The 23,798-nt window shown below is 42.3% G+C and overlaps 1 protein-coding gene across 6 annotated transcripts in view; it reads left to right on the top strand.

The window, feature by feature from the left end:
• The window catches only part of LOC111244018 (chitin deacetylase 7-like), a 57,993-nt gene that overhangs the window by 15,180 nt on the left and 19,015 nt on the right, over positions 1–23,798 (top strand). Inside the window, exons 1-6 of one of the 6 annotated variants that reach the window (XM_022790564.2) lie at positions 4,093–4,468; positions 10,732–10,822; positions 19,180–19,491; positions 21,118–21,313; positions 21,669–21,812; positions 22,711–22,977. In XM_022790564.2, the coding sequence (XP_022646299.1) occupies positions 10,738–10,822; positions 19,180–19,491; positions 21,118–21,313; positions 21,669–21,812; positions 22,711–22,977 (1,004 nt within the window). In that variant the 5' untranslated portion in view covers positions 4,093–4,468; positions 10,732–10,737. Of the gene's footprint in view, positions 1–4,092; positions 5,116–7,116; positions 7,881–9,462; positions 9,565–10,731; positions 10,823–17,797; positions 17,850–19,179; positions 19,492–21,117; positions 21,314–21,668; positions 21,813–22,710; positions 22,978–23,798 lie in introns of those variants that run through there. The other 5 variants (XM_022790549.2, XM_022790556.2, XM_022790536.2 and 2 more) reach the window with 5 other exon arrangements.

The following is a 23,798-nucleotide window of genomic DNA, read 5'->3' as shown; positions in this document are numbered from 1 at the left end:
GACCAGCTACAACTGAGTCCATAGCTCACTGTTCTACCGGACAGTCATGTTAGAACCAGGATGCCGTGCTCGTTTGGCTAAGCTATTTTTGCATATCAAACAAAGCGCACTCATGTTTCATCAATGTAGTAGGTTAGGTTTCTATGAAAAGTTCTACATTCCGTCCAAATGAGATCTGAGAGAATTGGCATACACTTGTCGAGAGATCAACATGTATCGAAGTAAAGAAATGCTATTGAATACATCTTTAGATACTTATTAGGTCAGCTAAAGAAACATCGAAAAATGAACAAGTGCTAAGTTTAACGTTATACAGAAGAAATAACTATCAGTTATTTCTCTGTATAACGTTCTGGGCTGTTCTCAGTTTGGTCAGGTCACTCAGGTCGCTTTGGATAAAAGCAGTCATCGCGACACAGGACAGAGATGCATTACAAGCATGTTTCACAGATTTCGCGAAAAGAAAGCTAACTAACTGGTGCACTCTATTGTATTAATTGAAACCTAAAATGTCGACAACTGTTTGATGAATATGAACGCAAAAGCCTTATTTTCTAACTTTTGCAGCTCTACATAGTTATACATGCTATCTCACTGAGCGCCATAGTGTGTCTCTGTGTTCTGGCCTTTTTTACGAGGGCAGATAAATGCCCCAAACAAATAGAAGACGGGAACTAAAGGTTGTCGCACTGGCGACTAGCCCAACGGGGAGTTGTAAATTTTAATACCTATTTATATATAATCCCGACAACGTAATAGCACGTAGAGCATCTCTCTGTGTTGTGCGAACGAAAGCACCCGCTTCCCTGGACTATTTGGCTTAAACTTTAAAACGATATTGATCTAGTGGTCTCCTTTGACAACGCGCTCGGCGACCTGGCATTAGTCATCGCGAAAACACGGTGTATTTTATTGAATTATTGAAAAACTCATTTTTAGGTTCGGCGCAGTGTTGCGATGATCTGAGAGTTATCGCCGCAGATATAATACCTACACAGCTGCGCTAACAGTATCCATATAGGTATAATTAGTAATTGTGGATATTTAGTCTGCAAGAATTAATTTTTATCTCCCCTCATATGCTAGTTCGGTTCATCTAATCCGAGCTATTCGGCTCGAACGACCTTAGCCGCTACTTGCTTTTATCAGTGTATATAATAATTCAGTTACTATTAATACCTGTTGGCACGATCTGTCCTGTGAATAGTCTACTTTACATCAGAGCATCGTTGCTCCGGTATTATTCAGATCTTCGCCAAATGAGAAGATCCATTGCAAATGGCATGGTAGTGTGAATATTATATAGTTCAGTTCCAGAACAAATCTGTATTGCCCCATTTACGGTAGTGGGCTCCCACGATGAAATCGCAACTGGGCTGCCATCAAACGAGTAGCAGAAATAGAAGATAGTCTATCGAAAGAGGTGTATATTAAATTATAAACTTCTTAATGCAACTATAGCACCATTATGTTCGTGTGTCTACCTACCATTGAAAATAATGTATTTTAACGTTTACGGATCAGATTTTTTCATCATGAGTGAGACATACGTCCATGAATTTAGTGAAAATAGCCACTTAATTCAAGTAGACATTTATTAGCTCGGATCAAGCAGATGTCTAGTATTTAATATAATACCATATCGTGTTTTGTCAGAATACGACAAGGTCCTGAGCCTTCTTTCTTTCGATACGGTTAGCCGCGCTGTCTCTCGATCCGGTGCAATTGCACGTATATACGTTTAAAATCATTTGAAATCAACGAAATACCCATGAAATCAGTCTTCGCCTTCATGTTTGCCTGAAACAATGCTTGCTTTTCGTCTTAAAGAAGTACTCTGCTATCAAAGTGCATACTATTCGTTAAATTTAAATACTAAGCTTAGTTTCTGATGGCAAACAACGACTTAGTAGTGTCTTGGAATTAAGAGCCGAGTGCATAAGTCATAAGGTATGTTATTAGAAAAAGAAAGACCGTAATGGACTTTCAGTAATTAAGAGGGGTATCTAATATTTTACATGATAGGTATAACCTATTAGGCCCACAACAAGTTACGGCCTCTTCCACCTCTCTCACAAAAGACTATTTTTTCCGTATCTCTTTGGTCTTGGCTACGACGAACTGTGTCTACATATGTACAGGCACCGCAGCCTATTATAGGTGCATTTAGCAGTTTAGGGGAGCAGAGGTTACATCTAGCATGTATCGTTAATATGATAATACAGCTCCAATCAGTATTACATGACTAAAGGCGTCTTCAGTGGCTGAAATGCATTAAAAGGCGGAGCGGGCGTTAGAACATACTGTTTGTGCTTGCTAACTGCATAGATATATGTATAGACAGGTAGCATCCCGTTGTACTTATATGTCGCAGTTAAACAACTTTACTCTAGAAGGACATTGACTTTTTAGTGAGAATCGTGCTAATTCCTTTTGGCGTTTCAGTCACTTGCTTCCACCATACTAAGTTGATGTCATCCGTAAGTACGCAGGAGTATGCGCATGCGCCCCTGTTAACAGTAATGGCGGTCGTAGTAGTTGCAACAGTACGTTCTAACAATGTCACGGAGTAACATCGTCAGCGGGACTCGCCCTTCACTTCAGTTTAGCAGTGGCATGAGACAACTTGCCGCGCAATCTGTTTCAGTTTATCTGCCCGCCATTTGCAATCGACTTCTCTCAAACGGTTTCCTGCCGGAACGCTTCCAGCTTCCCTAAGCGTACAGATGTTTGGCTTTTATACGGGCCGATCATTGCTAAGGAGCGTACGCTTAATAATTTGTTGAGTTGAACTATTCATCGGCCAATTATCTCTGTACAAATATATTACTGATCGTAGCTAAACTGCCACGTTTTTCAGTGGACCCAATACCGTTATGGTTGCTTTTTCGGAGACGACGCAATTCGGATAAGAAGGAAAACCTCACTAGATGAAGTCGTGCATACACGCTATTCAAAAAGCGAGACTGACTTTTGCAGGTGTGCTGATTCCGGCCTTTCGGACCTGTAATTTGGAAAACGAGCTCCCTGTGTAAAAAGGAAATTGTTTACTTAGTTATAATAAAAAATCTAGCTTATTTGTTTACGGTATCAAAGGTTTTAGTCAACCTACCACAGGTTAAAATGAATGTTGGAGTAAATAGCACGCTTTCGTACTTGTCTTCTATTTTATAGTCAAGGAGCACTTAGAGCGTCCTTATTTTGGTGCAAAAGGATTCGAAGGATATATTCTGAATGTGATGATCGGCGATCAATCACATAATCAGAGCTTTTGCAAATAATGAAGCTTCAATTCTTGTGGGAAACGGCGGGGTAATGAAGCATATTTCACTATCATCCTTATAGTTAGACACAACTTTTTACCTACTTCCTGCGTAATTGTATTTTATAGTACAACGACAAAGGTAGCTGTCGTTCTATCTATCGTTAATAAGTTTGTTAGCGACGACCTCATGGATAATACGTAAAGCTGTAGGCCTATATATATTTTTAAATCATCGTTGCTTTATCTAAAATCTATTATCTCTTTCCAAGCTATACTACGCACCATGCCACAGACATCTATTGACTACAAATTGGCTATGAGGAATCCAAATTTCTGAGTATGATTCATTGGCACCTTGCCAAAATCTGTGTTGAAACATTTATTAAGGTAAGAATATTTTGTGAATAGTAATTACAGCTGAACGGCGCAGACCTTCAAAAACGAGGAGCACCTTTTGCTCTAGTTGGTCCCTAATCCTAATTTAATTATTTACTGTCGGCTTTCCTTTTATTATTCAACCTTAACGGCCTTGTTTCAGCCCTTAGCCACTTATGTAATCCTGACGATTTCTCATCATCTAGCCTGCTTTACCAATGGCTTGCTATAGGACGGTGTCAATATATAGTGCTAGTCGCTCCATCTTGTTTTAAGTGTACTTACTACTGTTATTTGCCTATCGCAATCGCGTGCTACAGATGCAGAGCTTATTTTCATCGATGTCATTTTATGGAACGGTGCGAATCGACGAGTGTCTGTTTATCTGTCTGTTGGCTTGTCCACCTATCTATTTGGTTTGTCCGCATATACGCGTCAACGTCTGTCGGCCAATCGTCTGTGAACGGTTGTCTGCGTTTGCGTGAGCGTGATCTTCTCTTTTCTCCCCCTTTTTATTCTTTTCGTTCTTGTGCTTCGTTGTCGTTGCTGGTCTTTTTCTCCGTGTTCCGACACGCAGACTTTTTCTTCAGAATCCTCCCTCGTGGCGAACCGCCTCACCGAGGCGCCCCCTGCCGCTATCGGCGAAGCGGCTGACGTTGCTGCGCCGCGGGGACGGCCTACGTATAAAACGACGCCGCGCGCCCAATCCGGCTCGATCGACCCCAGGCTATCACACGACGGCTACGGCTGAAGCCTTCGTCAGACCAACTGACACATAAAGATCAAGTAATCGAAGTTCTTCCACCGAGCCTGCGGCCGCCAACCAAGGTGCGAACGAAAGTAAAGTAACTAATGAAATAACGAAGGCCGGGGGAGGCTCGCCATGTAATCAGGAAACAACTACACTGGTCTACATACACACTAATGTAGCTTTGGTTGTGGCTGTCGCTTTGGCCATCTCTCGCTTCTCTCACCATCCGCACTTCTGCGCCGCGACCACGAAATACCCGTAATCAAGTGCTACAGGCATCCACTTCATTGTGATGGCAGGACTCTGCAAAGTTTTATAATTGTAAGCTTCTGAATCCGCGTCTCGACGATTCTCCCAAATTGGATAGCCCCTTAGAGCAAGACCGGGGCGGAAGACCAGCGAAGAGGCTAAGCGTGAAACGGTGTTCTTTGTGCATTTGTCTCGAGTGTGCGTCAGTGTAAGGGCTCAACAGTGCTGGTGGTGTGAAAGCGTCAAATGGGCGCTTTCGTGTGAATGAGTGAACGTGTGCACCTAGAGAGAAAAAAGAGCAAAAAAAATTTAAAAAAAAACGCCGACATCGTTTACCTGACTAGACAACAAAACGGTTTTCCGTAAGCACATCGTATCACACAGTTTTGCTACATCAACCGCTGATCTTTTTTGACCATTGTTTCGCGTCTATAGTCGGCTTCGCACTTTCAGGCCGGGCAACATCACGGTCAAGGTGTGTCGCTTTGTACCTCTGGCTAGATTTACTCTTCCCAAAGCTTATTAACTACGCAAAACGTGACAGACTTCTGCCCTATTTCCTAATCACAAAGTACGATACAAAATACTCGCACGCAAATAGCTGCCACCCGAAATCCCTACAGAACTCTATACATAGACTTTTAGTCTTGCATCCCAACAATTATTACGTCTCGCCTGCCGTCCAAGTTGACAAGTGGCCGAAAACGTGTCAAGAAAACGATAGAAAAAAAGAAAACTCAAAAATAGAATCTTCTTCTTACCGAAGTTAGTGTAATTTGCCTTTAGTGTGACAAGATTCGAAATTTTAGCCAGAAATAAAAACAGGCAGACGGGCTATTATTATTTCGATCTGTTCACGGCCGCAAAGGCTCATAATCAGGGACCAGATGAGCCAAACTGAGTTCATCTGCATCCAGTTTGGCTATAAGAAACGATACGTATTTCTTAAAATTCTATGCCCTCACAGTCAACTATCAAACAAAACACATTGCAAGCCTATACGATATCCCGAACGATTCGATCTATTGTCTTAATGTTTGTAGAACAAATAGTTAGAGTCTGATTCTTCAGCTTGACCGGATTTATAGGCAAAACTAATAAGGCAGCCTGGGCTTCGATAACCGTTAAGTGCACCTGTCTGTAATCAGATCTCGTGACTCTAAGACGTTCTATTCATCTTCTCCTAGGTAGTATCTGCCAGAATAATCCTGATCAGTCACAGTTGAAAATAACACACGGCTAAAAGATAGGTAGTTCGGCGGATCGAACATCGATCTTGGAATGAAAAGAAGTACGCAACTAACAGCTTAAATTCTATCGAACTTCCTAGTTACTTGGGTCACGTTGATCCTAAACGGTGTAAAATGTTTCGGTTAGAAACCACTACAGTAGCTGGCTTGTTTGGCCGTACAATTTATGTTTCTAACGCAGCATATGGTGCTCGCGGGACAGAGTTGCCATTCAAACTAAAAACCTCTGAAGCAGCCTAACCAATTCTGATACAGATCCCATATTTCGATGCTAACCCGTACAATAACAGTGCATAAAATTCGACGCATCTGCTGGCGTTGATTATTTAGTAACAGTCAGTGATATGTCTGAAAGCAACTTTTATTAAACTAACACAGTTCTTTCACCATAGTTATATTATGTTAAATAACATAGTGTTTCCTAATGATCAAAAAAGCTATTTGAAACGATTTTCCACGTAGAAAACAATCCGCTTGATAGAACTGTCAGTGGAACGAGGTCTTCTTCCGACCCCTAACGCTACACGGTGCGTTGTCTAGCAAAATGCAGCGCAGCATCATCCTTGAGCTTAGCTATTGCTGCGAAAGGGGTATCAATTTTACGGTAAATGATCTCTTAAGTCTTAAACACTCGTACCTAATGACTGTTTCTATTATATTGAACGATATTCTTCTTCGTTCGTTTAAAAAAACTTTTCACTCTGCATTGCGCTATTGTTTTTTTTTTTTTACCTCATCACCTTTTGTCGTTTTTCGGAGTATAATAATTACATAAGTGCCTGTCGGCTGCTCAGCATCGAGGTCTAACTTTTACCAGATTTTTGTATAAGCGAATCTGCCTCCGGCCACAGATTTGCAATCAAAGTCTCAACGTCCCCGCATTACTGTGTCGCTATAAGCTGTTGCTGTTGTTATCGTCGTCGATACAGCCGTCGCTACTCGCGCGCTGCGGACTGACGCCTTTCCGGAAGCATCTGGCAACCGCGGGATCATGGTTATCGTGTTTGTCAGCTCTGTAAGCTGGTCGCCTATTACCACCCCTGCTACTCTACTACTACCACTGCTGCTGCTGCTGCCAGTTTAGCGGCCCCGACAACTGCTTCGGCGGGTAGCAGAGGGAAGGGGCTGAGGGACAAAATTCCCCACGGTCGACCGCACGGGACAGTCGTATACTACCAGGTTAACGTTGCGGCACCGTCGGGCAAATGTGGGTTCAATCGAATTCGACCCGCGCGACGTTGTTTCAAGCGCCACAGCCACCATCACAGCACAGCTTGCAGCTACTGCCAGCATCTCTATACGGATAACGCCATTGTTCAATCGTAACGTTCGCGCAACGGTGGCCGAGTGGATCAGCTGTATCCGTGGCAGCATGGGCAACATCAGCCAGCGGCCGCTTGAAAGAAAGTGGCCACGGCAGCGGCAGTACAAGAGCCAGCCACGATTCGCACCCGTTGCTGACGCTGCTGTTGCCGGTGTTGTTACGACCGTTATAGCTGATGAGGATTAAGCTGATGATAAGAGTGATGGTGGCAAGCTGCATCTGCCGCTATTGAAGCGAGTAGTGTAGACTGCAGGCAATGCGCGACTGGGCGAAGGAACACAGCCGTCATTTGCTTTGTTGGCTTAAAACCCCTTGTGACCGTCTGGAACGACTATCGAAGCGTCGGGCCTATTGAGGCTAGTCAGCTGGCTGGTAGCGGACAGCAGGGAATTTTGGGGGCGGTAGCCACAGCAAAGTGAAGACAAAGATGCTGCTGTTGTTATTTCTCCTTTCCTCTCGTGACTTTGGCCACCAAATCAAAGTGATTTGGTGGCTAAGCAAGCAACAATGGCAGCAAAGCAAAGGCCAAAAGGCAATCGAACGACGGCCGAGGGCGAGTGAACCAGCTAGCTATCGACAAACGCCAGTCGGTCAGGCAGCGACACAAACCGAAAATGGAGAAGAATATGTAAAATATATAGTAACTGTTGTTGGTTGCTATCAGTAGTAAGTAGCTTCTGCTTCTTCTTTTTCGCTTTTTTCATCTTGGATTAATGGTATCTGCGGCTGGTCGGGGTTTTGGTGGATTTGGTAGCGTTGCCGATGCGACAGTCCGCGCCATCGTTCGTCGTCGACACTACGTAAGGCGGGCTAGCATAAAATGTCGCGTTGTTTTCCGCTAGGAGCGGAAAAGCGAACGTTGGGCCGTAACAGCGTCATCTATCGCCTGTTTCTCTCTACCGCTGTGGGTTTCTTGTTTGGCTGGGCGTCTCTAGGGGGCGTCTATGTGAATTTGGCGCGCCCGCCATAGGGAAATGATACCGCCAATGGCGGCACCAACGAGCCCAAAACGGCCGCCACCCAGTATTGAGGCCGACGCAAGGCATCCGCGTAGGTTTTCGTGTTCGCCTGGCTTGCCGAGTCATGATTTTTATTAGCGATCGACAGGAACAACAGCGGCTGTCATGTTAGTTTTTGTTTTTCGTTTTTCTTATCTATTTTATTTTCTTTCGTCGTTGCCTTTGGCGGCCATCTTTCTTCCTGCTACGCTTGGCTGATCCCTCGACCTCCCCTTTGTGCGCCACGGCCTCTTCAGAGGCTCACGTTTCGAACTGCGCTCCAAAGCGACGCTAGCGCTACGATCCTACGCCGCCAGTGTATTGTCATAGAAAAGAGAAGCGAGACGACAAGAAAACTGTGGGATACGATTGCTTCGAACCAGTTAAAACGCCAATTTTTCTACCAGCGCTTTTTTGTCGAATTGTCTTAGTAGCAGTAGTAAGGGCAGCCATATTGAAAACATCTAACATCTCATATTACGTTGGTTACCGTTTGCTCGTTAGCTTCGGCTTATTAGTGTTACAGTTAGATCAACCGGACGGCAAAATAGCCCCTCTCCCAATCTATAATAGTAGCCGGGCGTTAAAGACTATTTTTTGGCCTGATTTGTTTACGATTAATTATTTTTTGTTAGACTGGATCTCGTTAGATTCGTTGTGGCCTCTTAGCGATTTCCCGAATACCATTAGATATATTTGTAGAGGATTTAGGGGCACTCCGCAGAAAAACTATTAAACGGTTTTTGAGTGAATTGAGTTGTTGTTGGCCGGCTCGATGTTTATGCCGGTTCGAAGAGACATAAGAGAAAAACATAAATGATATTAACAACATTACGCTAAAAAGCTTGCGACCATTGTTCAACTGATTCCGTCGCTGGTTGCCACTGGCCATGGACAACAAGCCAGCCCAGCCTATGCGGTTCCTTCGCATTTCAAAGCTGACAACTGATGTCACCACTTTTTTTCATCGGCAAAATACTCGTGTCAGTTCCAATGAGCACGCGTTATTGAACGCAGAAGCTATCATTTGGTCAAGGTCAACGTCGAATCAGAACAACTAAAAGGATAGCAATAACTGGCAGCCTCAGCGGCGTACAGCCCTCAAAGCATATTTTTTTTTACTGTCGAGGTATCGTCAATTTGAAATAGATATTTTAAAATATGTCCTCCCCCGCCAAATTTTTATCATTGACTAATCCATAGCTCGAATGTTTGTTTCTGATTCAGATAAACCAACGGAGCTACTATGTGAACGTTTCAAGTTAATTTCAAAACAAAAAGCAAATATTTTCCCTTCATTGCGTAGATAATCACGCTTCAGACAGACACTCATAGTCACAATGAGCAACCAGGTAAGACGTGACTCAAACGAGAAATAGATAGATGAATTGTTTGTACCCGCTTTAAGTTTCAGGATATGAATAAGAATATTATCACCTGTTTTTTTTGTCTTCGACTGTCTGAGCGGCACTTTTGTAGCTGTTACCTATGTCCCTACTTAATCCATTTTACTACGCCAATGAAAGGCTGTGGAAGACGGGGGTAGAGGGCCCAGTGGAGGAAGAGAACATCTTAAATATGTGCAATTAAACAAATCGCCGGCTCGCGTCTCCTTTTATATTCGCTCGGAATGTTGCCAATTAAAAAGCAAGCCAATCGAAGCGCTAAACTTGTTTTTCTAACAAATCCCCCCGTCACCCTCCCTTTGTCCGTCCTCATCAAGCAACTTCGCCGCCAAGAACTACTACTGGACGCGACGGTGGCGAATTTTTTCGAACTTCCTCGCTCCGTAGCTGCATCGTCAGTTTTTCCTGGCTGTTTGGCGCGCGATTGACATGGGTTCCGCTATTCGATGCCATCGAATAGCCGATAGACCAAACATAAATCAGTGAGTTTGACTGTGGAAGGTGCGTGTAGTATATAGTTCGTGACGAAACAGCGAGGCGTCGTTGAACCCCCTCATGGGTGCTACGAGTTCTGGTTGCGAGGGATCAATTCCTCTGTAAATCTATAGGTTGTTCTATAGCCCTATTGTAGTATGCTCTTTTACCGGGCGCTTGTAGTTAGCGATCGGCAGTCGGCAGTCGGCAGTTCGTCCAACGATGAATTTGTTGGCTAGCGTCCCATATCCATATTGGTCGAGTAAAAACATTTAATGAAATTGATCTGCACACCGATTGTTCTTTGTAAAGTAACGTTCAATCACCTGGCCTTTTATATTATAATTAAATACGTTCACTATATGTAAGGACAATCCGTCTTGTGGAAACATCGTACAGACGCAATTACGAATACGTATCTACAATTAAAGACTCTACTGTACTCGTTACTGATGGGAATGAATTCTGAAATCGGCTATCGCTATCAGTGGCATTGTACAGGCTACAAATACATACTATTTATTATAATAGAGAAAGTAATCCAGATAACAATTTGCATTATATTGATATGACGCTATATTTAGTAGTTATAAGAAACGAAAGCATCGGCGTGAATATCGTACTTTTATTATTTTTCAGGCAACCATGCGAGGCGTAAATACGCTCGCCTTCCTCGTACTTCTTGGACTGGTCTTTACCTGCTGCATAAATCTTTCCCTTCAACAGCGGGGTAAGCCATGTCAGCTTACGAAATACAGATGTCACTCAGGACATCTCTGTCCATAAGAAGTTATGGTATCTGTCTGTTATTGTAGTTTTTATCAATACTATACGTAACTAGAATCAAGTCCTACACAAAGTTATACATTTACTTATCAACGCTAGTATTATCTATGTTCCTTACGATGAAGTCGTTGCAGTGAGGAGGATCGTGCCTCTAACTAATCGGAATATGCTTAAACAACACGGTTTTTATATAGCCAAGTGATTTTCATTCGTCTATTCCGATAAGAAAGCGACGGCGTCTTAGAAGCTGCCAAGAATAAACAAGAAAGATGTCGTTAAGTATAGCAGTGACCCCATTAGAGGCGGTCTGATGTTTGTTGGCTAAGCGTGTCGTTGCGTGGACAATCGTAACGAATTGGCTTCTGAGTGGGAAGCAAGAGCGTGACCGTCAAGTGAAGCCTTCAAACAATTCGGGGACGCCAAATGTGTCTCGTGCCCTGTAATTGAGCAAGGACGGCTTTTATATTTTATAATAATTATGAGTAAAGAATGGGTTGCAATAATCGGTGAAATTCGTCTTGGCTGCCTGTTTACTGTGGGTTTTTAAAGCTGATCATAATTGCCATATCGTAAAAAATACCCATGGGAACCGGAGCTAAATGAAAAGACTATTCAACCAAAGGCAAACATTGACCATCCGCTTGGTCTTACTTAATTCAGATTTTCTTTTTTTTTTGTCGTTTTCCAACACTGGTAGTATAACGCCGAAGAACGCGGCAGGCGAACCAGGGTGGTTATTTTAGCGTGATATACGTCACTATACGTTCTCCGTTCGTCAATATAATTAGCGCAAAAAGCGAGCAGAAAGCCATGTTTTTCAGCTTGAACCGCTTTTCAATATGTCTGTGATTGTTCGTATTGACGATCAAACTTGCATCAACCGCGACAGAACTTATAATATGCACTGGATAAGCTATCAAGTATTCAAAATTATCATTTGCTCTACATTGCCTTACTGAAAATTGTTCGGCCATAAAGAATAGTCTAAGCGATGTGACCTTTAGATGACACCTGCTGTATCAAACCGATGCAAAGAGCGTTTACGCTACGAGATAAACGTACATAAACTTCTACTTAGTTGCAGATGGTTTTGTGAGAGTGGTTTTAATGATTGAAACTTACGGAGATCATTTAAAATGAAGCGCAGAGCAGCCTATAACCTATATTGTCGCTTACATTATCGCCGAACTTCCACTTTTCAGTTAGATCGAAATATGCTCACTGAAAGCAAGCGCCAAACCGGACATTGTTACGATCGTCGTAATGGACTTCTGGAATCAATCTACTGGCCTTAACTTAGATAGTATCTGAAGTTACTTAGTCAACCTGGTAGTCGCCTGCCAACATTTATTTAGCAGCAATCAAGTTAGTTGACAACAATGTCAGCTATACCAACTAAGGAGGATGGCAGATTCATATTAGACTCTAGGACAAATTTCAGACAAAGTTTTTTTTGCCAAGTGACGCAATAAAAATGTGGCACTAAGAGCTGCTTCGCTACTGTGAAACGTCTTCTCGTCCCGTGCGAGCATCGTTCTCAACCTGTTTGAACTGTACATTGGTCGAGTCGTAATCACAGAACTTTTAGCTTGGAACTTAACAACTTACTATGTCATTTTTTTTTCATTTAAAAAGTACGACAATGCTTATGTTATTTCGTGGTATAACAGTTACCGTATGTGAGTTTCAAAGTCCGAGAAATACTTAGCCAAGGACGGTTAGATGTGTCGGTTACAAAATTACCCTTGTCAACAAACATTTATGAATAAATGCTTTAAAGGCAATTAGAGGTTGAGTAAGTCTTGATTGCAAAGGCCGTCTTGTGTCTTAGGCACATTCAGGAAGCTCAGGGGGTTGTCTACCGTATTTGGCTGATTATGCCCATTTTCTGGGTACTGCCGTGGTTAACCAAAATATAAAAAAGCGATTGTATGTCAACGGGAAGTTCGCTCACCCGTAACAATTCGCCGACGGTTCTCAGCGAGACAATATAATGATGCAGTATAGATGGCGCATTTGCTTCATCACGTCCAAGGCTAAATTCGAAAATATGGCATCACAGCTACATATATTTGTTGCAGTCGTTCACTGGAAGCCGCATGTACATGTAGACACTGAACAACTAACCCTGATTGATTCAAAGTGTTGCCTCTAAATTAGATTGTGTGATTCGAGATTAGAACCTAAAATAGGCCAAGAACTAGGCATACATTAACCGTGTGTTTCAGGGACACAATTACTAGATACACTGTAGTTCTATTGTCTCTTAAATGTAATAGTCAGATATTGTTAAATAAAACACCTGAAGATATCGCTCGCTCCGATGCAATTTTAGGGCTTGAGTAGATATGCTAAGTTTATTCTCCAATGTCAGTCAATACACCCTCACAATGTTGGCACACTAATAGATTTTCTTTAACGTTTGTAGAGCTTTAATTTTATGATCTTTTAAGATCCTTGCGTATGGATCACTGTTCTATCAAATGAAGTCGTTTGGGTTGCTTTGTTATTAAAAGTCCGATATCAGGTGGTCGAGGAAGTACTATCCGAGCTTGTTCACTCCAGTAGGCATCTATAATTAAAGTAAGGCCATCACTGGGTGAGTGATAAACTGCTAGGAAAAGCATAAAACTATGTTGAATTGATCGAGTGCAGAATCAGTACGGCTTCTTTGCGATCTGTTTGCTATCTCCAATCATTATAGCATTTCTGCTATTCTCCTGGTAATACAACTATTTCTACTATTATAGTGGATCAACTTTATACCTGCATCGGTCGTGAGTTATCTCTGTTAATTAGCGCTGATGGTGTAGAACGTCATTATCTTCAACTCTTTTTACCTCTTCGCTCGTTCTGCGTGTAGGAGCTGCGTAAAAACGCGATCACCCACGGGAGTATTGTCGGTTTTTCTGCCGTTGGCAAAGGCTTATGATACATCTTGTCCTACCCGTTGGATTCTCACCTGAACGAATGCCCCTATTTGTCGACGAAGGGGATGGTCAGTATTATGTCTTAGGGATTAAAGTGCAAGGAAAAGTTCACTTATTTTTTAATAAAGTGAAATATTTCCCAGCATACTCATCATGCCCCACCCAAATATACGCACACCTAATCCTCTTTTATTGTGTTCACTTTCGATTTTCGCATACAGCCATCGGATATGGCGAAATCAGATGGCCGATCAGAGAAGCCACAAATAAAAGTTTCTATCTTCAAAAATTCGTGTTTACTATTGTTATTACCATTGTAATAGATACATACATGTTCCTATGCCCGTGGTGGTATTATTGGGTCAACAAAACGAAAGCGGCCAGAGGCAGCCAAAGCTTACAACTCACTAACGAGCGGAACTGAGACCTCCGTCAACTTCGAAGTTCCGGAAAGTGAGTGTTCCGTGGAAGGTTTATGCCTGTGAAGCGTAAGAAACAAATTAACAAAAGACACTCCTGTGTAATTATGCAGCTGATATCCGCGTGTGCCCTTATTCATTTGCCTTTGCTCGCTCACAGCTAAGGTGTGCGCACTTTTTAAGCAAAACGCTCCCGCAGTACGAAGCCTTATAGAAGGGTCAATGCTTTGATGCATGGGGGTTAGCAAACTGAACGGTTAATCGGCAGGCCAGATTTGAGACCCGATAAGGCAACCGTCCTTAAGAACAAGAGAAACGGGTTATGCGCGGTAGCAACGACGCCGTCCGCATCGGCTGGCTAAGCCTATTCTATGGCAATGCACAAAAGGTCCCTAACAAGCCCTTATGTCGCAACAAGGCCAAATGAATTAGTGAGCTAAAATTGTCCCTAAGGAGTGATTGCAGCATGCGGTCGAATATCGTGGCGGGCCTATAGCAAACGTATGTTATTATTTTTTTTTTTTTACAAAACGACGTTTCCTCTATAAGGAATTGCATATGTTGCTATACATGTTACGCAGAGCTTTTACCGGTCAAGCAAAGTTGGCATGTTAATGCTCTTGTAGCAATGGAAAAATGTCCTGCTATACAGTCGAACGATATGGACCCTTAGTTTAGCTTCGTTATGACAGGGCTCACTGGAAAATTCTACCCCTTCTTGCTTTTTCTTTTCTGCTCTTCAACCTCGTTCTCTGTAAAAATCGCCACCACAGCGACATCTATCTGTTTAAACTACTGTTACCGTCGTCGCTAGAACGACATTAGGGCCAGTGATTGCTGGGCCGTTAGGCGTTAGTATCGGGGTTCTCTCTTCTGACTGCACGCTGTCATCGTCAATATAAAATTGATATCCTTGGTATAGTCAACATCTCATAGCCGCCGGAGCTAGAGTGGCTAATATTCGTTACAAAAAAGCACATAGCACCGTGAAGCAGACAGCGTTCGGCTGCTGCCTTCGCCTATGCGATACCTCAAATTTAACAGCGACGTCTGTAACCAATAGTCTGTTCAGGCACGAACTAGTTCAAGGTCATTATCTCCTACAAGACGACCAGCTGTGTATAGTTGTCTACGCGCGTCCACAGCAATAGGCACCGCAAAAGGGGCTACAACCCAATCGCGCATAGGCGACAGCGAACAGCCCATCAGGCCAAGCACGACAGGTTTCAGTTGTGTACACCTACGGAACGTGTTAATTTTCAGCAGCGGTAATAACAATATTTTCGCATGTCAATACATGAATTCTATCGTTCGCTGCTGACGTGGCAAAAACATTCAATGATATTCAAAGCTAGATAGGCTGCTGCTGGTTGGTTTGGCAGATAAAACAATCGAAGGATCTTCCAAGTAAATGATAGCGTATGGCACTAGATGCATCACGTACGCCGAGCGAGTGTGGACGTATTTACTTAAATGGGATGATTATATTACATTAGCGTTACGAGTTGCTGACTGTGTCTTGACAAGAAACGCTACCTGCCAGTGCATCGATGTATAGCAACAACTATAGTTGTAGTTAAGGGACGTGACGTATGGGCATTACGCCGCTTTTACCATTTGTACTTTGGGTGAGCGGCAAACCCTGTAATCGTCGCATACTTTTCGTGGCAGAAACACAGACGGCAGCTGGAAGCCTTACTTGGCAACTAATTGGTAGCCAATCTATTTATCTTTAATCGTATGCTGTTCAGGATAAACAACGCGGGAAGACATTACCATCCAATAATAGTTTACCATGCTGCCTGCTAACACGCTGCTTATGAAAGATTTAATCAGAATATACTGCAGCTGCTGATAGGGATACTCCGTTACAGACCCACGTCAAAAGGAGGCACAAAAAAAATGATTGCATTTTTATGTAACCTCATTTTAACAAGCATCAAAAGGTCCTCTCGAAACGCTTATGCTGATGGCTTGTATGTTTATCACTCGACTTGACTAGAAAATTCGTAAGTTAGAACAAGCAATGGCCGAAACTTCCATTTCCTATTCTGCATTGTCGTTTATTGGCGTAGCTGTAAAAAAAAAAGCAGAAAGAAAATCACCTGCCACTTTTGGGGAGACCTCATCATCGAGTTAGCGTGGCCAATGAAACATTCAAATATAGCCTAATAAATTAACACTGAAAAAACAATGTTGCGTAAGCATTTGTGATGCGCACAAATGTGTCATTTGTTTGTCAGCGACGACGGTCAAGCGTTGTTCGAGAAACCCCATATTTGGCCGCTGTTTCGTATCTTTAGATCAGAGAATAGAGGGATAGATGGCCAGCTTATCGTTTGCTGACCGTTTACCAAACTGGACGAGATGCCCACTTAGTAGACTCCTATATGGGGCCCAGCTACCCCTTTAACTGTCCAGCCTGGACAACAAGCGCACAACATCGTAAACGTCACACATTTCGTGATAAAGGCTACTGGATTGTAAGCGTCCATCGCAGTACTGCTCAAATCAGATAAGCTATATGGCCATCTGACCCTACGTACCATAATATTGGCCGACAGTAGCCTGTCGCCTATTACTTTTCACCGTATCTCCAACTATTTGGATTGGTCGTGCTTGCTCGAAACCCGCGCAGCGATCTATAAGGTGCAGGTGCTCTAGCTATCTACAGATACAACGAAGTAAGTTGACAGATCCGCTAACTGACTTCCATGCACATTTATGTATAGAACATGGATAGATGGACGATAGATCGATGCGCTGATACAGTGCATTTGGTAGACGGACGATGGCTTGGCGAGGTAACGTAAAGGTGTCGGGCTGCCGGTTTGCTGGTGCCTAACTTCAATTGCTAGCGTGAACGATGCCAACGTTGGCCGACCTGCCGGTGCATTGATCTGCGCTATCTGTTTCGGGTTTCGTTGCCATCTGTTAGCGTTACTATAGCTTACTGCTACGTATCATCAGCATACATACACACACACACGCACCGTTGAACCGGTCTTTCGCTGGCGTTCAACTGCTGGGACGGCGGCGGCAGTTTAATTGACAGCGGGGAGAGTGAGGCAACGGTGTCTCTGATGCCCCCTGTTGGTCTGATGCTGACCGCTGTTATTTTACAGTGTAGGGGAATTGGCGATACTGTGGCCCTTTGGCCTGCGTCGCTTCGGGCATGCCCTTATGGCTACTTATTCTTCTGCAGTGCAGGCATCAGCAGCTGTTTGCAATACGTCTGAGCTGCGCAGTTGCTCGCAACAGTAAAGATGCTGATAACTGCTGGCTGGCTGCTATGTCGGGTAGGAGAAATGACGACGGTGTTCGAAACAGGTAATCTAATGGCGTCATTCTAGTGCCTCAATAAGTACGAGAATCTAATCTTGATCTACGGAACATGATAGTAAAGTCGAGTCTTGGGTGATCCCGAAAAACAAGCCACAGGAAAAAAGAGAAGGATATGAATTTTGCCTCTGCTCTATCTCGCCCAACCAAGGATGTCCGCATTTACAGCGTAAATACTGTTTGTTGTCATTGCAATAACGGTTACGATGAAGATGATAGTATATGCTGATAAGTAAACAGTGAATGCAGACGATTTCGGATACTATTTTGAGCACGCAGTGTAAGCTAACACAAATAATTTATCGCCAGGGCATTCCTAAACGGATCATGATTGATTTACACTCTTATCTAATAGCGGCCGTACTAACAACAATCATAACAACCCCAACAGAAAGGATTCTAGAAATAGTAGGAGCAGGACTAGGTAGACTATCCTGACAATGATATAAGAAAAAACGTTCTGTTTAGAGCAAATTAGGTTGAAGAAGCCAGTACTAAGATGAATACGAACGCGGCAATGTGGCCATGGTAATAGATGCGCAAGTAATCATTAAGTTCCCAAGGTGTTCGTAGTTAGGCTATTACTGCAGCGTGGTCGACGCCTGAATATATGTTTAACGGTCGCTGTTTTCCTATGTATGGTATTGTTACCTTGTGCTTTTAATGGTGGAAAGCTCCCTCGAAGAAAGCTCGCCATTTTTCTTGTGACAAGCAAAATAGTGTGAGAAGAAAAATATTGTTTGTCACTTTAATTCGAAATTGTCTTTACATGAATGGAGGAACTAGCGAGAGGGGGATACGAGGGAGGATTACATTGTCAGACGTTTCTAACGTGATTAAAATGGCATTAAACAGTTTATTCTTCCTATTATTTTTCTGCTTTGTAATCGCCTGAAGTAATACGTCATATAAAAAGATTCACGCAACCACTACATTGCCGTTTTACGTTTTTCAATAGATTTGTACCGTAGTTTTAAGCTTTTCTCAATGTGTAATGCAATATAATTAACTGGCAGACCCTTGATTTCAAAGCATGGTATAACTTTTTCGCTAGTATATATATATTATACTTTATGTCGATTTTGTATTATTATAAATGGCAAGTGAGCTAAAAGGTACAGATTATATATCAAGTATTAAATGTACCAAGATGAAAACATTTGGTTGATCGTGGATTTAAGTTTATTAAAGTATAGCTAATGGAGCTTGTATATTTTCGTGAAATATTTGCTTTATCAGAAAGAAGATTGAGCAGTGCAAAACACCTTTAACACTGGGCTGCCCGGCGCGTATTTCCTTAAATCGATTCCTTAACAACTACCATAAAATATAAGCTGGTCCTTATAGAATTTGGTAAATTATAATTCAAATGGTAAAAGGCTTCTTGTGTTTTTATTTTTATGATCAAAAATTAGTGAAGTATATTGCAGAAATACGGTGCTTAGTAAGATTGAGTGACGGGTATACGCATCTATAAAAGCGATTTGCGTAAATCATCAAAGCCTTAAAGGTACTTATGCGTCCAATTCCATAAAGAGCTATTTAAGCCTTTCCATAAAGTAGTTACGTAATTGAAAGTGAGTGTGATCGTTATTTTTATTTTCCTATAGGCGGGGGTCGGAGGCAGCCTGGTTCACGGCAGCCCGAATCTGCATCAAAGCCTCCTTCCTCCCCGAAGGGAAGCGTTAGTAGCAGTGGTGGTAATAATGACGACGATGATGATGGTGGAGCCGATATCGAGGAGTTCGAATGCCCGAGACCCGACGGCCTTTTCGCCGATCCAGAAAATTGTCGCCGTTTCTACATTTGTGCGGGCAACCATCCCTACTCAAATGCGTGTCCGCCATCACTCTACTTCGATGATGTCAGGAAGTTCTGTACCTTCAAGGATTCCGAACTGAAGTGCGGTCCCATCGAAGAGTGTAAGTAATTGACTCTTTTTTTGCGCCAGTTCTACTTCCGTTATAGCAGCAGAAGTCGTCGCCGCCGCGGGAGACGTTCTTGCCGTTTGCAAAGAAGGATCACAAAGAAATACCTGCGTTTTTTTTTACCCCCTTTTGAGTCTTATGATCGACCGAACTTCGTACTTTCTCTGAGTGTAAAAAGGGGAATAGCTGAGAGAGTGAGTGAATTCAGTGTTATTTAATTATTTTTAACTCATATGCGCATATAGTATGCCTTTGTTTTTTGTTATCAGTACGCTGACTTTAAAAAATGAAGTGAACGTCCGGATGCGGGACATCGTTTTCTCCCGGCTATCAAAACTCATCGAAAATGTGCATAGTCTGCGCATTACGGCTACCACCTTCCTATCTTCTGCTGTATTGCGTTGGTTGATATAGGTTTGCCTGTTGCCGTATAAGACGGCTGTTTAATCCTGGATGAACGTAATTTGAGTTGTTGAGCACAGTGTATCATTGATGAGATCGGAAGCAGATAGACCAAACAGAAAGGAAGTAGTCTATTTTATGTTAACGTTCTCTGCTTTGACGGAAATTGTCTGACGAAGACAGTTTACCATCTACATATATAACAACTGATAATAACCGTTATCTGTTTAGTACAAGCACGATCTATTATGTGTACAAATACAAGATATTTTGCATAGTTTGTTTCTGTATTGCTGGCCAATATGGCTGACTTGGACGTGGTTTGACGCCACGTAGGTGGGGTGACAGGGGCGATAAAAGGGGCTAGCGAATGCTGTCAGCAAAAGGGTGAATTATTATCATGCAAACGATGCTATTCGTTAGAAGCATATATATAGGTGTTACTATAGTATGAAAAAATGCATCTGCTTATATTGCGATATATAGCAATCGCATCGATTAATATAATGATCACTGTTGCAATACCAAACGGGTAGATGCTGATATAATAATATAATTATATATTACCATTTTGCATATATATGGAATTAACATTATGTTAAAATTGTGTATTTGTTCAAGGAATCGCCCATATCTATTCTGAAAAGGTACCTTTGATTCAAAACCAAGTAGAATAGTGAATGACATGAACGCCCCTGATGAAATGGGGCTCTCTGTAAGCGTATAAACATTGATGCCGCTGAAAAAAATTAATGATGGTCTTTTATCGTTGTCTCAACTATAACAGTCGACTTTATATACATATACTACTGTCGAAGCACCTTCGGAGTACAAGTGTAGATCAAGTAAGCCATGTAGCCAGTATTAAATGCGCTTGGCAATTTATCCAAAGTTATGTTGAGGCTAAGAAAGGTTCTGAGTAATTCATTCATTCCCTATATATAGTAATTTTATAGGGTCGCCCTTGATAATATTTAACAGTACAGTAGATCTTTGTTCTGCAGCCATGACAATCGAGTTGTTAAATCTCTCAGTCCATTCGTAGACACACTGTAGGCCCGGCGATGATTTCGCTGTCCATAAATCTAGGGTGAATTCGTAAACTTTAATAAACTTTCAAAGGCAGACGCTCGTCGGCATTTTGCGTCGAACTACAGCTCTAACCCTATCTCATTTGCTTGAAATTGGACGTTTCTGTTGACGTTCTGCTCCTCACAGCGGAAACCGAGGCTCCCGATGATGACAAGGAGAACAAGGCAGCAAAATGCGATACGGCCAAGTGCGTGCTACCAGACTGTTTCTGCTCGCCTGACGGAACACTAATTCCTGGCGGACTCGAGCCCAAGGAGACACCCCAAATGGTGGTCATGTCATTTGATGGAGCACTCAATGGAATGAACTATGCACAGTACAAGTAAGTATCGTGTATATGCTGCGTAAGGACATTGAAGAATACGCTCGCTGGCTTAAGGTTCAACACCAGGCCCATTCGACGGAGTCACTATAGTCACATAATCGCACAACGCCAATTCATTACACTACAGCTTGTATTGCAATAGTGGTTTCGAAAAGTCGTTTCTTTTCAGAATAAACTTAATCAACGCGACTTTCGCCAAATAAATTGAAATAAAAAATTTACGCCAAATTCAGTTAATCGTTTTCGGGTGTAGCGGCGCTGACAAGTCCCCGTTCTACAAGCTACTTACATGGCAAAAGTTAAGAATTTCTCCGACTAACACGGACATAACTCTGTTTCGATCCCCTTGTAGGAGTCTACTGACCAAGGATAACCGCAAAAATCCAAATGGTTGCCCCATTCATGGTACCTTCTTTTTAAGTCATGAGTATACAAGTTACTTCTACGTACAGAAAATGTATGCCGATGGCCACGAAATGGGATCTCTATCTGTCAGGTGAGATGGTTTCAAGAGGCAAATGTGAAGTTTCGGTTGTTTTTGCCCGCCTATAATGATAAGGCAGACAAGTTCGCGGTTATGTATCGTTGATAATTAGCTTTCAGCATGATACCAAAGTCAATTTCTAACCTGCTTCCAGGCTAGTCTATAACGTATTATTTCACTTGGGTTGGTAAGTAACTGGCGCAGGTCAGGTCGAGTCCGTATCAATACACTAAGGTAGGGAACAATTCAAGGATTATTAGGTTAAACAAATGACTGATGTAGTCGGACAGTCGGCTCCATAAAGTCTTCTTTTGCATACTCATAACTTCCGCTCGAAGTTTCCAATGTGATCGACACTGACAGAACTGAACTGTTGAAATACGGACAAATCTCAAATTTAAATTTTTAAATTTAAAGAAGAATTTCAAGTAAAGGCGATAAGTTATTGAGAACGATAAACATGTATGGTTTGTTCTGGCAGCTACTGATGTGCATTTGCTCTTATTGGCTTGACTAGACTTCTTTTTTACAAAATAAAAAACCCTGCCCTAATTCCATAATACTTCGCTAGCTTACATAATAAAAATTGTTGCAGTTGTAAGGTAAACACTTAATCCTAATTGATTCAACCCATTGCTTTATCCTATTCCGCTTGCGCTTTACATGCGTCATTCGTAAGATCATTCCTCTCGCAAGAAGCTAATAGTTATTTATTACCACAGATAAGATAAAACAGCCATTATCGAATCCTTCGTTCATGTTCAAGCGTTAGCACAAGTGTGCCGCATTTCCAGGAGCTAAAAAACCAATTTTATCCCAACTCGTTCATATTTTCCTGCTGTTATTTTTGTCGTTTCCTTTAACCAGCTTTTCTTGTTTCCATTTCCATTTAACCTTCGCTATCCTGTAGTCATCGACAGCCTGAGACGTTCTGGCAGTCCGCCAGCTTCGCTAATTGGACAGAGGAGATTGGGGGACAGCGCGAGATTATCGCGAAGTTTGGGAATATAACTAAGGATTCGATTCTAGGTTTTCGAGCACCATTTATCAAGCCGGGTGGTAACAACATGATGAACATGGCCTACGAGAATGGTTTTGCTTATGATTCCTCGTATGCCGTGCCACAGTCACACATTCCTACGTGGCCGTACACGCTTGACCATCTGCCACCTCACAGGTACGTCTGAATAGGTCCAAGAAGTTCGTTTTTTTACTCAAGCAATATGATAAAAGTATGATGCTGTGCTACCGACAACTAGCTTGTCACCTGTAGGACAACGAATGGATACGAATCAATCAGGAAGTAAGGAGTTCCGTCTTATAGTGCTCATAGGTACTGGGATCGTGGGGGAGGCACGGTTGCATAAACGTGGTAATTTCTTTGAAGTTTGTGCATCTTGCCTGTGTGTGGCTGTATTGAAATCATTGTTAAAATTTACCTGGGGTTTGTTTTTAACGCCTGAAAAACTGCCTATATTTAATAAGATACTTTTATACGGTAACCCTATGAGAGTAACCTTGAGTCGTTCCGGATGTTGCTGATCATATATTGCGCATAACAATATGGCAGATTTCACACGCTGCCAGATGAATGATTGCCTAAATCATCTATTTATTCATTCAGTAGACGGAGCGCCTCGACCTTAAGCTCAGTTGAGTGTGTTTTTGTAGGGGTAAAACATTGATACGGCTCATCATTTCTTCAATGTCAAACAGCAGTTCGGTCTGAATCCGATAGAAGCAATCCATTCCGAAAGGTTTATAGGTAGGAAGAGAAAACAATTTTTATCAGTATAGTTCTGTATGAGTGTGTACTTCTACACCTAATACGAAATCCGGGCCACTGAACTGCACGTATCAAAAGTAGTCGTACTGTTTGATACAGAGGTGACTGTATTCGACCTAGGTACCGTCGTACCGTATCTTGACAAAGATGTATTTTTGTATTACATCCGCTCGATAAAGACTGCGTAAACAGCAGCGGGTAAAGAAAGCGTA

The sequence above is a fragment of the Varroa destructor genome, unplaced genomic scaffold (assembly GCF_002443255.2).
Source record: "Varroa destructor unplaced genomic scaffold, Vdes_3.0 BEIS01000001.1, whole genome shotgun sequence".
In the NCBI taxonomy this organism is placed as follows: Eukaryota; Metazoa; Arthropoda; class Arachnida; order Mesostigmata; family Varroidae; genus Varroa; species Varroa destructor.
Note: the sequence above shows the minus strand (reverse complement) of the source record. Positions and strands in the feature narration are given on the sequence as shown.